The sequence below is a fragment of the Centropristis striata genome, chromosome 10 (genome assembly GCF_030273125.1).
Source record: "Centropristis striata isolate RG_2023a ecotype Rhode Island chromosome 10, C.striata_1.0, whole genome shotgun sequence".
Classification (NCBI taxonomy): domain Eukaryota; kingdom Metazoa; phylum Chordata; class Actinopteri; order Perciformes; family Serranidae; genus Centropristis; species Centropristis striata.
Genome location: NC_081526.1, coordinates 28,483,038 through 28,498,565, shown reverse-complemented (window position 1 = coordinate 28,498,565; position 15,528 = coordinate 28,483,038). Strand labels below are relative to the sequence as shown.

Sequence of the window (15,528 nt, the reverse complement as noted above, 5' to 3'; positions counted from 1 at the left end):
GAGAAAATTAAGAAAACAAATGTGGTCTAATAATTTTTTCCATGGCTGTATGTCCGGGTCAAATTGATCACTAAAAGCACATGATCAATATAACTTTTTTTTTTCATTTTTCTTTATTTCTCATGCAGATTGCCACTTAATTTATACCTGTAACTTTACTATTTTCTGAATTTTATTTACTGTTTCCAGATTACTATTACTAGCTGTTTTAAACATTTTTCAAATCACTGCACAATTTTACTATACACTATATAGTTAAAATAAGCACTATAATATAGTACAGCAGGCCTACTGTTTACATAGTTGCGAATTGTCTGCGGAAATTGCTGACTTGACTAATAGCATTAGCATTGATGTCAGAGGTGCCATACAGCCAGTAGATTTCCACAAGCAGGCGTTCCTAACTTGATGCAGTAGCGAGCAGTGTATTATATGTAAGCTCTTAGAAGTTAAAGTATTGAGATGGATAGAAGATGCATAAAATATGATGTTGAGGTTTTGAGGCACACAGGACGTTTCTGATGGCCAGCATTGGCCCATGAGCCACACTTTGAGCCATTTTTACTGTTAATGGACTGCTTGATTACTATGAGCGAACAATTTAAAGATTATTTGAATGATTGTGTTCTAAGCATTTAAGTGGCCGATCACTGTAACTGTGATCACTATAGTAGTTTCCACTGTAATAATATAATATCTTTCAGTGTTTGCATACAAGTGGCTACTTATATACACATATGTGTCTTAAATGTGACCTTTAGGGAACCATTGGAAAGAAAACTAAAAACAAGTCTTCTGAGTTTGTCAAGTAGACCATTACTTTGAAAAGCACCACTTCATCAAAGAAATGATTTCTGCACAAAACTGTGATTACACTCTACATTCGTACCAAAGCAGATGGATTTCCAACAAATATTTTGGGCAAAACGATGGCCACGACGGACCAGGTTATGCTAATAAAAACAGCATCTGCGAACGGCGGCTGCTCTCTGGGAAGAATTTGGCCAGTGAGCGAACCCCTTAGATAATTTCCTGTTTATGAGAGAAAAACAAACTCACAATCAAGCTCCTGATGGTCTATATTACTGTTTCAATCAGGGCTACATGTCCCTGAACAAACCTGCCTCATTAAAAAAAAGAAACTGTAGATTTGTGTGGAGAAGTTGTTGAACTTCTCCGTCTGTGCCGCCGCCTCGCCCGCTGTGCTATATGACGTTTTATTTATTGCCACAGTGCTGAGTGGGGTGACATAGCCAAGTCAAACTACTCAGCAGAACACAGCATATCTTAGCACTAAAAATAGGCCTGCTACTGTAAACCTACTCTGAGACGAGTCACACATGCAAACATTAACACACACACAGCATAAACACTTTATCAGACACCACCGTCTAAACAAATTCATATGGGAGGGTAAAACAAACATCAGAAATCTCACTTTATTTTATAAATCATAGCTGCGGAAATGCACTGAAGCATATAAAGAGCCAGCAAGGGAGGATAAAAGTAGAGGTCAGATCCAAGCACACACACTACACAAAGTGATTGACACTTTGGCATCTATATCTGGTGTCTACCTCACTCTGCCTGCAAGCAATTAATGATCAGCCCTGTGTAAGTCTCTCTATCTCTCCTCCCTCTGTCGCTCTCCCCTCCTCTGTCATGCTGTGAGCCAACTAGTCATGTCTATCTCCTCCTATCTGTTTCCAATCTCCCTGGTGACATACAGTAATACAGGAGTAGAGTTACAGGGCCTATGTAACCCGGCCAGATGCATTTCATCTCAGCACCACCTGGATTAGTGTTTAACCACTCTGGAATCTCACAGCAGCATCAGCCAAACACCACTTTTAGCACACGGCGGAGCTAACTGTCTCTAAAATCTGAGATATGCTGAGGCGATGCGAGGGGGAAACATCTAGGGTTGTTAGAGAAATGTAACTGATTAATAACCCATGTCTTGGGACTCATAACGCATACTCAGTTGTTATTAGTTAGTTAGTTGGGATGGGTCTTAAAATGAGAAGAGTACAAATGTGTTCCTGTTAGATTCAGTCCCATGATGAAGCTCTGAAAGAGACAGTGAAGTTTTATTCTTTTTTTTTTATAGAGAAAAAAAATTAGTCTTTACTTTACTTCAGCTTTCAACCTTCTTTTAGTATTCTTAACACACTGAATCCCAGTCAGACAGTCTTTGAATAAAAAGATCATGTGTGATGCTTACATTAGAAAAACAAAACAAATGTATGTAATCTAAATACTCAAAAATGTGTAATTTAAGATTTTGCCAAAAAATAAACTGTTTGCATTAAATATATTCTGAAAAAAACAAGCTATGACTCAGCTGAGACCAAGTGTAATACAAAGCACAAAAAATCTGTGAAACTTTGACTGATCTGCAGGCTGTTTACACAGAGCAGAGAGGAGAGGACAAGAGAGGTTGTAAGTAGAGGTTGTTAAAATAGTTAATTGTGTAGCATTTGGAGCCACTTCCCAATATTGGTAACACTTCTGGGCACTTGGGGGAAAAAAACATATACATATATATATATTCAATTTTATTCCAATTCTTGTAGTATCAATTATCAACCAATTAAAATAGTTTAACTTGTTTTTCCTTCTTTTTATGATTCATTTAATAAAATAAGTTCTCCTACTTCTAGCCATGATTGTACTTTTTTCCATAGATGCGCAGGGCTTAAATACAGCCTTAAAAAAACAATGCCACAGTGAGTAAAATGTAACAGGAGCAAGAAAAATGCCTTTAACTGTTCAGGGGGTTAACCAAAACAACAGCATGTCAGAGATATGCATACTTTATCTACCTAATTCTCATATTTCTGTTGATGAAAAGAGGTGACATGCTGGTAGCAAGCTAACTGTTCCTGCTTATCCATTTCTGATATTTTTAATCAGATTAACTGCCCTCTCCTCTCTGCTCCTCTCCTATCTCCACCTCTGGAGTGCAGCCGATAAAGACAACACCTCCAAGTGTCTGATGAATACGGCGGGTGTGATAGAGAGGCAGAAACTCTGTGTGTGTCTGCTCTGCCTCAAGGGTCTATCAATCTGTGGACTCACACACAAACTCAACGATTATCACATCCAAAGAGGGCAGAAAGGGACACAGGTGAAGGTGATTAGTGCAGTAATGACATCACGTCACATCAGTAAGGAGAAACAGTTTTCCTACAGGGACATCTGACCTATTTGGATGTCTATTTACAAAAAAAAACTGATATAAATACAGCTTCCAAAAGTCAATCTACAGCAATGCTGATTTGTATTCCACACATACAGCGGCCTGACCTGCATGCTGGGAAAAAAGTGTAACGTCTGTGTGTCAGAACAGAGCAGATGCTGAGTTGGGAGAAAGCCTGAATTCATGTCAAGAATTATCAAACAAGTAGAAGTGACAGAGAGATGGAGATAGTGTCAAAGAGGGAGAGAGAGAAAGAGGGGGGGGTGTAGGTGTTGAGAGGGGGAAAGAAAAAAAACATTGTTTCAGTTGCTTTGAGTCTTAAAGCATAATTTGCCCCAAAGGACTAGAAATGCCACTGCGTTCCTAGGTCCCAGCTAATTTTAGGTGAGTACAAATGTGATCATAACAAATTATGAGATTATGTAGAAACAGAATATAAAAATGGTAATAAACTAAACTCCTGCAGGGTCACACTCTGCCCTGAACTTCTGCAGTGAGCTGCTTTGTACAGTTTTGAAGACATAAGTGTCATATTAACACATCATCATGTTCCCTGTTCCCGGTTTTTCTGTCCCTCACAGAAGACACAAACACTTCTCTCCTCTTGACCCCGGACTTCACACGAGACAGCTTTTCCTCTCAACCACATCAGCATGTGTGATCTTCAGGGAGAGGCTTGAATTTAGACCACATATTCACAACAAAATGCACAAACACAAACCGCTGAACATCGCTTATCCCCCTCTGGCTTACACATCACTGAATCAGACCTCACACACACACACACAGAATAAGCAGCAGTAAACGGTGCTAAGCAGTCAAGCAGGGATATAAGACAGGTCCCTGCATTATTTATGTCTCTCCGCCACATTTAGTATTGCACCCTGATAACACCTATTCAGCAACTTTTGCACACACACCTCAACACACACACACACATACATGCACCCGTACAAAAATGTAATAAAAAACTAGCATGCACAGCAGCATGCACACAAACTGTCACACAAACCTCAAACATGTAGGAAATTGCACACACACTTCCACATGGAGCTGCTTTGCAAAAAATTGAACTAGATCCTTGTTTGTTGGCCCCAAATGCAAATCCTGTGACCCTTTTTTCGAGCTCTGAGGGGGAGTCTGATGTGACTTTAAAGAGACACTTTTCATTCTGTCGCAATCGACTTCAGAATTCACTCCCATTGGCCAGAGCTCATAATGAACCCATTAGTAGTTTGAAGTGTGTGTTGTAAACTGTATTTAATAATGAATATATTTTAATCATTTGCATCAAAACCTGAGAGAAATATACTAATTTCCTCATTGATTTCTATGCATTTCTCACTGTTTACAATGCAATTTCAGTAGGATGACTTCAGGATCATGAAGCACTCACAAAACACTTGAGGTGTTGTTACCTTAAACGGTAGAAATGCAGACACATTTGTAGCAAAAAGCTTTTGTGTGACTCTGGGAATATGAGAAACACTCCAAATAACAGGCTGAAATGTCTTCTTTGGATCGGAACCAAGGGGCTTTTAGTCATTGAAAACCTGGGAAACCTCAGGAATGGACAGACAGGGAGAGAGAGAGATAGAGAGAGAGAGAAAGAAAGAGAGAAGGAGGCAGAGGAGGGCGAAAAAAGAAACAAAAAGAAAGAAAGAAAGAAAGAAAGAAAGAGCATAATGCCAGAACATCTGTCTCCCATCATCTGAAAAGAGAAAGTCAGCAGCTCAGAAAAGCTCACTGGACAGAAAATACGACTCTCGCACACACACACACACACACACACATACACACAAACAGGTGGGGTAGTGCTTTTCTCCAGGTGCCCTGCATTAAGCCACAGTGGAAAACAACAGAGAAAAGAGTGTGTGTGTGTCTGTTAAACAGAGCAAGAGAGGGATGGCGGAGGACTACAAAGGGTCTGAAAGACAAAAGGACTGATGGGAAAGTGGAGAGAAAAGAATCAAGGACTTATTTTAAAAAAAGAAGGATGAGTGTGTGATACAGAAGAACTGATGTGAGAACAAGCTCAGAGACACTACCTGATATGTGGGGCTTTGGAGAGTTGAGAGGGAATATGACAGTGGACACAGGAAGAGAGTAACAATGACTAAGTGGAGGAGAGCAGTGTGAGAAAGGGGACGGAAAAGAACAGTGTAACAGGAAAAGGTAGATAAAATGTTCAAGTAGTACTAGAGGGAAAGAGTATCAGGTTAAATAAACTGGTTTGGGGCATATCATAGTGGACAATAAACTAGGGCTGGGCGATATGGACCAAAAGTCATATCCTGATATATTTAGGCTGAATATCAATATATATCCCGATATTTTTATCGCAAAGTGAGAGCAAATATTCAGTCAAAGTCAAACCAAATATGACATGTCACAAGTAGTTTTATTGAAACCGCTTATTTAAGTGAACATAAATACTGTATAACAACAAGAGTACCTTTTTAAAAAAAAAAATCAAAGCTCTATAAAGTGCACATTTAAATAGAAAAATATCTTAAATAAAAATAGCCTATATATGAAATGAAAATGAATATGAAATAGGCCAATCTGTTTCTGAAATAAATATACTTATATGAGAAAAGAATAAAGAACATTACAAGAGAAATAAATACGACAAAACCTAGTAAGGGCAGCATTTATATATAAAGAAAGAAAAAAAATTGAACTATATCGATATATGCGATATGGTCTAATTCAATATCACATTTGAAAATATATCAATATATTTTTTATATGGATATATCGTCCAGCCCTACAATAAACTACCCTATCACTTGACTGTGATATTTGAATTGTGGCTAATGATAATAAATTGATTTTTTTGTAAAATATGCATGATTTAGGGACAATATACAACAAGTCCTCCAATTTCAAATACATGTCTGTATTCTGATCTAGAAGTGTTTTCTGATCCCCCTCTTGGCAGGATGACATCATTTGTCTGCTCCTTCCCAACCCGTAACAAATCACTGTAAATCTGTTTTATGATGTGACAACACTGAGGCCAGACCTCCCCCCCCGTGCAGAATTTATCATTCCATAACAACGACACAGCGTTGTCGTACAATTTTGAGGTTCTTTTACTTGAGTTCTTCTATGTAATGTAACTTTATATTTTAACTTTAAACAAATATTGTACTTTTTACTCCGCTACATTTAGCTGCCAGCTTTAGTTCCTTTCAGGACAAGATTAAACATAAAAACATGATAGATTTAAAGTGATTAGACACTTCATTTAATCAAACCTCATAACAGCATATCAAATAGTTAAAATGAGCCCTATCTTGAGGATATAAAAAAGCTGTTTACATAAAAGCATCAATACAAATAATATATTTGGAACATGTATAACAATCTCAGTGGGTTCATAAGTACTTTTGATGCTGATACTTTTGTAATTTTACTTCATAAGTTTTGAATGCAAGTAAAAACTTGTAGTGGAGTGATTTCACAGTGTGGTATTAGTACTTTTACTTAAGTAAGAGATCTGAATACTTTTTAGACCACTGCTCCACTTTGTGTCTTTGTTGGTTGGATCAGCCAGTACACAGGTTTCCCTCGTGGCTCACTGCATCAGGTTTGTTAGTTGAGTTAACATCTCATTTTGTTAAGCTTTATTTTACATTAGAGCTTTTTAAGGCCCCTATACCTATTTATTCAGTTGCTTTCAGTTATTTTTCTTTGTTGAACAAAACAACTTTTTTAACAAAATAATATTTTTTTTTGCCAAATAAATCCAGATTTTTTACCATGAACCTGTGTCCTTGTGACTGTTTAGTCCACAACAATAGCTAACCCCCAACCCTAACAATAACCTGTTGGCGGCCAGGTGGGTTTGGTGGGGGTTAGAGAGGTTAGGGGGCCCCTTCACTACTACCTGTTTGATGCATTTATAGAGCCAAAGGGCCCCATGTTACTATCTGGTCCATATGAACTTCAGTTGACAGTGTTTATGCATTCCTATTCAAGTTTACCTTTAATCATACCATTGAACATTGAAGGTTAAGGGTCATGTTTATGTTGTTTACAACTCTGCATGTTCCTGCTTCAGTTTTCAGTTAACAGGGCCAATCTACTCTATAGAGAGATGTTAAAATAAACACAGGCACTGGTACATTAAGTTCCTGGCACCATAAAAAAGTAATGTGGGAATGTCTTCTTCTGAACTGTTTCTCAAAAAATAAAAAAAATAATGTTTTATACAGCTGTTTAAACACATCCGAACACAATCCTAACTGCATCTTCAGGTTTTAATTTGAAAATGTGTACTAGGACAAAAGAGTAAAACTTCTGATCTCCATCAACAGGTCTATGTTCTACCTCTGGAGTCATATTCAAATAGTAAAGAGTTGAAATAAATAAAGAATTAATACAGCAACATAAATTGTGTGTATTTCTTTAAGCAGCCATTAAAATGTATAGTAAAAGCAGCTTACCTAACTCTATGCATTATCCCTTTAAGATGTGTATGAATGACTCTAACAAACCCTGTGAATGGATTTCCAACAGTTGAGCTTTATTCTCTGCCGGGCACAGAGAACAAGGATGAGAAAACATAGATTGACAGAGTCAGAGAGAATAGACAAGAGTGACAAAAAAACAGTGAATGAAAGAGTAAAAAGAGATTTCCCACCGTGCAAAGTGGGGCAAAAAAGAAGGTGAGGGAGGTTTCTTAATCGGAGCGAGGGAAAACACTGACAGAGGGAGGTGTGGAGAAAGAGACAGAGCGCACCATTAAAGGAGAGGTGAAGTGCCATGAAAAGAGGAAAACAACAAGATGATTCAGCGTGAAGGGAGAGAGAGAAAAAAGAAAGCAACCTGTGGCCTCGCACGGCGCTGCTCCGGAGGGACTACTGAGGACACAGAAGGCTTAGCCTGCAAACACACACACACACACACACACACACACACACACACACACACACACACACACACACACACACACACACACAAACATGCTTCTGTGTGTGGGTGAAGGTTTTAAAAGAAGTGAGGACAGGCAAATGTCCTCATTTGAAGGATGTCCATGCTCTCCCTTTTCCCCTCTGGACATTTGTTCTTCACAAGTGTACAAATACAAGAACACACACACACACACACACACACACACACACACACACTGATCTCCCCTTCCTCTCTAATTACTCCAGTCATTACCAATGAAGCCAATGAAGACATTAGAATACTAACAGTTTACTAATGACATGATAACTGTAATTAGAACATCCTGCTGGACCCACTAATTGTCCTTTCCCTTTTACAGACGGGAGAGAGGGAGTGTGCCGAAGGTTAATTTGCTTAATGTTTATTCGCTCACTGCAAACTAGGTTCTTGATGTCAGTGGACCAGACGCTCCGTTGTTCAACCACATATTATTCTAATGATGGGAAGGCTAATGTTCTCTCGTTTTGTTCCCAAATTTCTTTTGTAGAAATTTCAATGGCTAATTTAAATGTTTTTTACTTGAGAAAATTGCCTGAAGAGAAAAGGCAGCAAATGAAAAACACTGCAGTCTGAATGAGTCACTATGAAAAAGGATAACCCTAAATCCTGAAACCTGGTAGAAACACCTGCTACCTGCAGCATAATTAAAATGAAATCAGTTTTGAAGAAAGCCTTCGCAGCAATGTGTCACCAGCCACAGATTAGCATACAGATGTCACATCCAAAATATGAAATCTAACCATCAGAGTAAAGAGATTGCTCAAAAAAGTGTTTTAATTTGAGTTTAATACTAGCCTAAAGGTCCCATATCATAAAAAAGTGGTATTTCTATGTCTTTTTTATTATAAAGCAGGTCTAGGTGCTATATAATCTATATAATATAATATCTGTTAAAGCATCCAAATGCTCAATCCACAGAGAAATGCACACAGTCCATATACATAAAATGTGCTTTTAAACAAGCCATCATGACTTCTATAAGGTTGTGATGTTAGAACTGCACTAAATATAGGTAGAAAGTGCCGTTCCCTGGCTGCAATGATGGTGCAGAGATGACAGGAGTGCAGATGCAGAAGGCTTGACCAATCAGAGGAGACTTAGGGAGGCCTTAAAGAGACAGGCGCTAAAACAGAGCATTTCAGATAGACGGTGGTACAATCAGACAGATGATAAAAGAAAAATTAGGTATTTTATGAACATTAAAGCATGTAAACATGTTCTCGAAGAAAACTTAAAACACAAGTATGAACCTTAAAATGGGCCTCAAATGTCCCCTTTAAATAAATTTCATTTCTATGGTTTCAAGAAAGTGCCCTCTGCCTCAAACCATTGAGTAGAAGCTGAAAAAATATCCATTTGCCAAACCATCCATTGAAATATAATTAAATTTTCAGAATGAGTTAGAAAATTTGCTTATATTATAATCAGAGTATTTATTAATAATATGCTTTACTTTGGCCTGAAACCATCCAGTGCTCGCCAGAGGAGAGGAATAAATCTGGGTTGGTTTACTGCAGGTGGCTCCACTCAACTACTGCTTCACACTCTGCTGCTTTCCTCTTATTTCACTAATGCCCTCTCATGCTCTCTCCATCTCTGCTTCTCCCTTTCCCTCTCTCTTTTGCACTACTACATGCTCATGATTTCTTGCTCTCCATCTCTGCTCACTTACTCTTCTCATTGTTTCAGCGTGCCAAGTGTTTCTTGGGCCTTCTAAGCACGAACCATCCAACCCATCTGATGATACGGCAGAGATAAAGAACGACTCGCATGGGGAAAAACAATTATAGCAAATCACCAGAAGATATGGGAGATACAGAGACAAACATGTATGGATGAGCACTAATCGCCTCTTCTTTTTATAGCAGCTGCAATATAGTTTGCTCTTAATATTGAGTATTCACTCTTTTTTACTCAGTTATTTGACTTTCCATAATACGCTGATGTATTTCTAGCCTTTCTAAAGTGCGTAATTATCCATGGAGGCACAAAATTACAGTGGAAGGAACAAACACAGTTAAACCCATATTTATAGAAAATGATATCTGTAATATTATGGGCTAATAACTAATCTTTTCTAACGGAAAGTAATTACACAGAACAACTGTGTCAGAGGCAGTTAGTCAATTCATCACGTCGTGAGCTAAAACAGGGTATAACCCCATTGTGCGAACAAATGACATGGATGGTTTGTTTTATTGATGGCCAATTGGAGCTTACAGAGTATTATGACCTCCACCAATGTAACATTTAATTATTACAAGGCGGCCCCACGGGGCGACACAGCACCAGGTTGTGTTAGATGTGGGGCAAAAGCTCGAGGCTAGAAAATGCATTAGGAAGCCTGGTCACAGTCAAGATACACAGTGTACATAAACTTAAAAAGCAGCAAAAGTCTTTTTAATTCTGCAGCACAATGACCTGACAATTAAAATCTACTGCCTGTACAGTAGCCTGCACAAACGAAATGCAATTTGCAAAATTAGTGCACAGTTAAGGGATAATTCCAATTTTTTGAAGTGGGATTGTATGATGTATGAAGCATGGAAGCTAAGTAAGTTCTGCGGATAGGGGCTGCAGCAAATACACATATTTTACACACCAAAGTAAAAACAAATTGCAGTTAAATTGTATGCTATATTTAGTAAAGTTTAACAATTTTATGTTGATGTAAAAGCGCTCTGTTTCAGTTCATGCAGGGAAATAAAGCCGTTATGTATGATCTTGTCAAAGTCACCAGACTCCTTTGGCAAAAACAGTCATTTTAACTTCACAGAACATGAGGGCTGCTGGTCTACCGTTGCCTTGGTTGGTAAGTTTGGTTGTGTTATCGTGTTACTTCTGTGTTTTTATGGGCTGGTTCAGAGTCACTAAAATCATGCAATGACACAAACAAACAAAAAATGGAGGCAGGGATGGACCAGGAACTGCTGTGTTCTGCAATGTAAAGTAATGTTTTTGTCAATGGAGTCTGGTGGCTTTGGAGAGAGCATAGATAACGGCTTCAGTTTATCCCATGTTAACATAAACACAGCTGTCCCACAGCAAGGTAAAGCAGTAAAAATACTCTAAATATAACCCACAGTTAAACTGATATTGATTTTTTTAGGGTGGCTAAAATACATGTAACTGCTGCCCCCGTCCACAGCAGTGCATTGCTTAGCTTCTGTGCTGGTACTCCTGCCTGCTTCTCCAAACTGGGGTGAGTCCATTCACAATTTACAGTAGGTAATACACTGTCTATGAATGTATAAATGTCCCTTTATGTAGACCGATTTGTTGACTTATTCAGCCCAAAAATCTGGACAAGAAATGTCTTCCCCTGTGTTTCAGGCATTTTAAATCCCACTGGATTAGTTCTAGCCATCAAAAATCAGTCTGATAAACCAGTCCTTAGTGCATACCTGTGGGCAAGTCACCCCACTGCTAGCTTACTCCTCACACTGTGCATCACAGTGAGCCTGTTTCATCATCCTGCACATTTCAGCAGAGACACTATAGAGGCAGACAGCTGGTCTTGAGTGGCCAATTATGTCCGTTTATCTCCCTTGCAGGCACAGCTGTGATCAAACGGAATGAAGAAACAGGATCAAACAGCGAGGCTAAAAATCATTCTTCCGTTTCGTTCACTTCTTTTTGCAGCTTCCCTGTCTCTGTTACTTCCTCCCCCTGTACTTCCATCCCTCCCTCCTGCCTCTCTCTCTATATATATACACACATACACACTTCTAAGTCTCACTATGCTTCCCTTGCTCATCTCTCTGGAGACAGCGGAGCAGAGGCATCTGTAGAAGTTTACTGCTGAGGAAGCTTCGACCTACTGCTGAGCATGTGTGTGAGCTCCAGTGGTTCCTGGGGTACCAGTGGAGGGGAGCTTGAAGGAGTCCCCGGAAAGACTGAGGTTCATATAGTGTCAAAGAAATAACAGAATATCCATCAAAGTCCTCTAAAAAAGACACATATATGTGGTTGATGGTGGTAATCTTATATGGTTATCTTTAGGAACCTGCTCGTGGTCGTGGTTAAAAGCAGAACTGCTTGGTTACGGGGAAGGATTGTGGTCATGGTTTAAAAAAAGCGATGATGACTGCAGGAGGCAGAAGCGAAACCCTGATCTCTGGTGTCCAAGTCAAGCTCTTTAGGCATCAACTCACTCTATACTTCCTACTTTGGTGGTCAATGTATACACGGGCTTTTTTAAGCTGTTGATCAAATGACCAGTTGTCATTTGTCTGGATAGGAAATGAGATGCGATAGATTTCACATACAGTGTCAGCGCTTAGCAATTATTTGTGATAATCTAAACATTCAGAGGTGACATCATTCCAATCAGCTGTTCACAGAGACACAGCTCATATCTTCTCACATCAGTGCTGAAGTGTGATGTTCAGTAAAGAAAGCCTCCACTGTTGTCTGCACGCTGTTTTCTCCAAAACAACATTTGGCGGACGGGCCGCTCAATCCAAGTCATGAGATCTGCAAAAGCCCCCGGATCGCCTCCTGAATAAGCTTTAAATCAATAAAACCAAGAATGCAAGCAACTTCTCCGCAGCTGCCCGTTCTCAACTAACTCCCGATGTTGTAAACAAAAATGTATTTCCAAGCAGAAAGTGAGCCTTAAAGCAAGATTCATATAATGATTCTGACTCTTTTTTGTTCATGCATAGCTATAAGTAAAACCTTTAAAGACTATGAGAGTGATATGCATACATTTTTTTTGCTTCTACATCTATATAAGGAAGTGGAGTTCTGCTGTAAAATATCATACAAATACACCTTTTCTCAAAAGTCCTAGTTCTTAGTTCTCATTGGTTAAGACATGTAACCCATAAAACACACCTGTGGCCCTTTACAGAGAATTTAAGTTTTGATGCTGTGACGTGGAGTCACAACAGGTAGGTTTATGTTCACCAAGTAGACTAAAATACTCGATTCTGTGCAGCAGAGAAGATCGGTGAGTTATTAGTGTTCGCCCTGTGCGTAAAGATTGTTTGTATAGGCGCAATTAACATACACAGACGTACGTTAAACGCATTAAATCAGCGCAAAATGCAAATGTGCCTTGACACCTTTCATCGCGAGTACCGTTACTCCCATCAGACTGCAGCCACTAACCGCTTCGTGCAACACGGACTAGGGAGCCGCCTCGGACCTCCGTGCGTCCGGAGCGCTGGTGCAGGCACCGACAGACGGAGGCAGGAGGACAGATGACATTTGAAAGGTTTTGGCATGTTGCACGAACCTGCCAGCCACGAGACAAAAAAAATCCTTCAATTAATATTACAAGACGACATCTGAGTGGCACTTTATTTATTTTAAAAAGCGTAATAAGTCAATATTAACTCTGCTCTCACACCGCTGGCACTGAGACGAGTCCCGGTAGGAATATTATGGGACATTATAGTGATTTTTCATTATTGAACAGCTCTCCTGAGAACAGGCATTGATTGAGCTGCAGATTATATTCCACAGTACATGTTTAAGATGTTTTTCAAGACGGTAGAAATCAATATTGATGCCAAGCCTCAGTTATTACAGGACGGAGTGAGAGCAGCAGTGGAGTCCGGGCAGCTGATGGTGATAACGTCTTTCAGAAAGTTGTCCGCGTGCAGAAACGGGCGATATCAAGTGTTAAACCGAGCGAAAATGTCCATCAGGAAATTAATTAGGGTTTTTGTTAGAGAAAAAATATCTGAAATTTTTCTTCCAATTTCACCTTCGGTACGGTTTGAGAGAGATGGGTCAAAGCAACGGAGTTAGAAGACAGGACATCCTGTAGCGTGGATCTGCCTCCTAATTGTGAACTAATCAGCGCCACTGTGATTATCAACACATTATTTAAAAGGGACCCTGTCGTAATAAAAAGCGCAGAGATTCCCTTAAATGTTAATTTTCTACATTCATTTGGCGCTTTAATCCTACAGGGAAACGCCACTTTTTCTCCACGAAAGAGCTATTTTTTTTAATATATGCCGCATACTTGTGATGTTGATTGGCAAAATTGTTTCTCCAATAGAGCGTCTCAATTTCCATTTAACACCTCCGTGTGAGTGCGATTTGAGCGGGCAGAAAACGTGTCAAACTTACCTCCTTCCTCTGCTGTGACTGCTGAGAGAAAAGCCAGTAAACATCCACAAAGCCAAATGAATAAATCCATCTTTTTCCCTTAGATGTGGAGAAAAAACACCTCTTCTCCTCCTCCTCCTCTGTGGTTTTTATTCTGTATATCTGAGACAAAGCTGCAGTCCAAAGTCCTTCTTTTCCCTTGTCCTTTTCCACACTTCTCAACGTCTTTGAAGCGCAACACAAGTAGTGCCAAAAATCCACCACAAACACCGGGTTGCGTTCACCGGGCTCTCCAAGAATATCGAGCTGGTTGAACACTATTTGTACACCATTTGTCCAAGCTCTGTCAGTGTGTGCTTCTTCCTCCTCTTCTTCTTCTTCTTCTTCTTCTTCCAATCTGCGCAAAAATGATCAGGAATCAGCGCAATATTTACTCTAAACGCATCTTTACAGCTTAAAAATCCAGTGCAGTGCGCACAGTCTGCAGCACTGTCAGTCACAACGCGCGTGGGAATATATACCTCGCTGACAAAATCATAAATTTCAAACAAAGTAAAAATCACTGGTTTAAACCAGCAGGAACGAACAGAAACACGTGCATAAAACTATTCAAAAACTGAAAAAAGAGTGTTTCCTCTTCGTCTCGATAAATATCCCCAAATCTTTTGCTCTACTTCTCTCTCCCACTTGCTCATTTACTTGGTAAAAGCACACGTGATTAGGAAAGCAGGCTATCTGTTTCCATATTATCCTCTTTAATATACTGTCCCGATAAGAGTCCGCTCTTGCGCAAAAGATAACACAAGATCTCGTGGAAGAGGCAGCTCCGTGCGTAAAACTGCTCGGGAGAAAATAAACGTGCAGCTTCTCCGCTCTCCTCCTGCAAACTGTGCGTCTGTTCGCTGAAACACGCTCTTCTACAGCATGCTCTCTCTCTCTCTCTCCTTCACGCTCAGTTTATGTCTCGCTCTCTCTCTCTCTCTCTCTCGCTCTCTCTCTCTCCGGCAGCGCGCTCCTTCCTCTCCGATCTCCGCCGGGTTTGTGGCAGCGAGCGAGACTGCTCACTCAGTCCCCTGTCTCGGTGTGCGTGCACGCCGTGCGCGCGAGCGTGTATCGGATTACAGTAGGCACCTCGGCCCGCCTCCATATAGCCCCTCACTGATTAAAGAGCAGTTTCATCTCTCTCTCTCTCTTTGCCTCACCCTCTCTTACCTTGCTATATCTCTCCCTCTGATTCGTTTGTTCCAAATTTCTCCCAGTCTTTCTCCCATTCCCTCCAGTCCCTTTCTTTCCCTTTC

General features: G+C 39.8%; 1 protein-coding gene across 2 annotated transcripts in view; it reads right to left on the bottom strand.

Moving 5' to 3' along the window:
- LOC131978737 (neuropilin-2-like) overlaps positions 1 to 15,242 on the bottom strand; it is a 121,347-nt gene extending 106,105 nt beyond the window's left edge. For both annotated transcript variants that reach the window (XM_059342466.1, XM_059342467.1), the window contains exon 1: positions 14,252 to 15,242. In XM_059342466.1, coding sequence (XP_059198449.1) covers positions 14,252 to 14,321 — 70 coding nt within the window. In that variant the 5' untranslated portion in view covers positions 14,322 to 15,242. The remainder of the gene's footprint in view (positions 1 to 14,251) is intronic.
- Between the last annotated feature and the right edge of the window lie 286 nt (positions 15,243 to 15,528).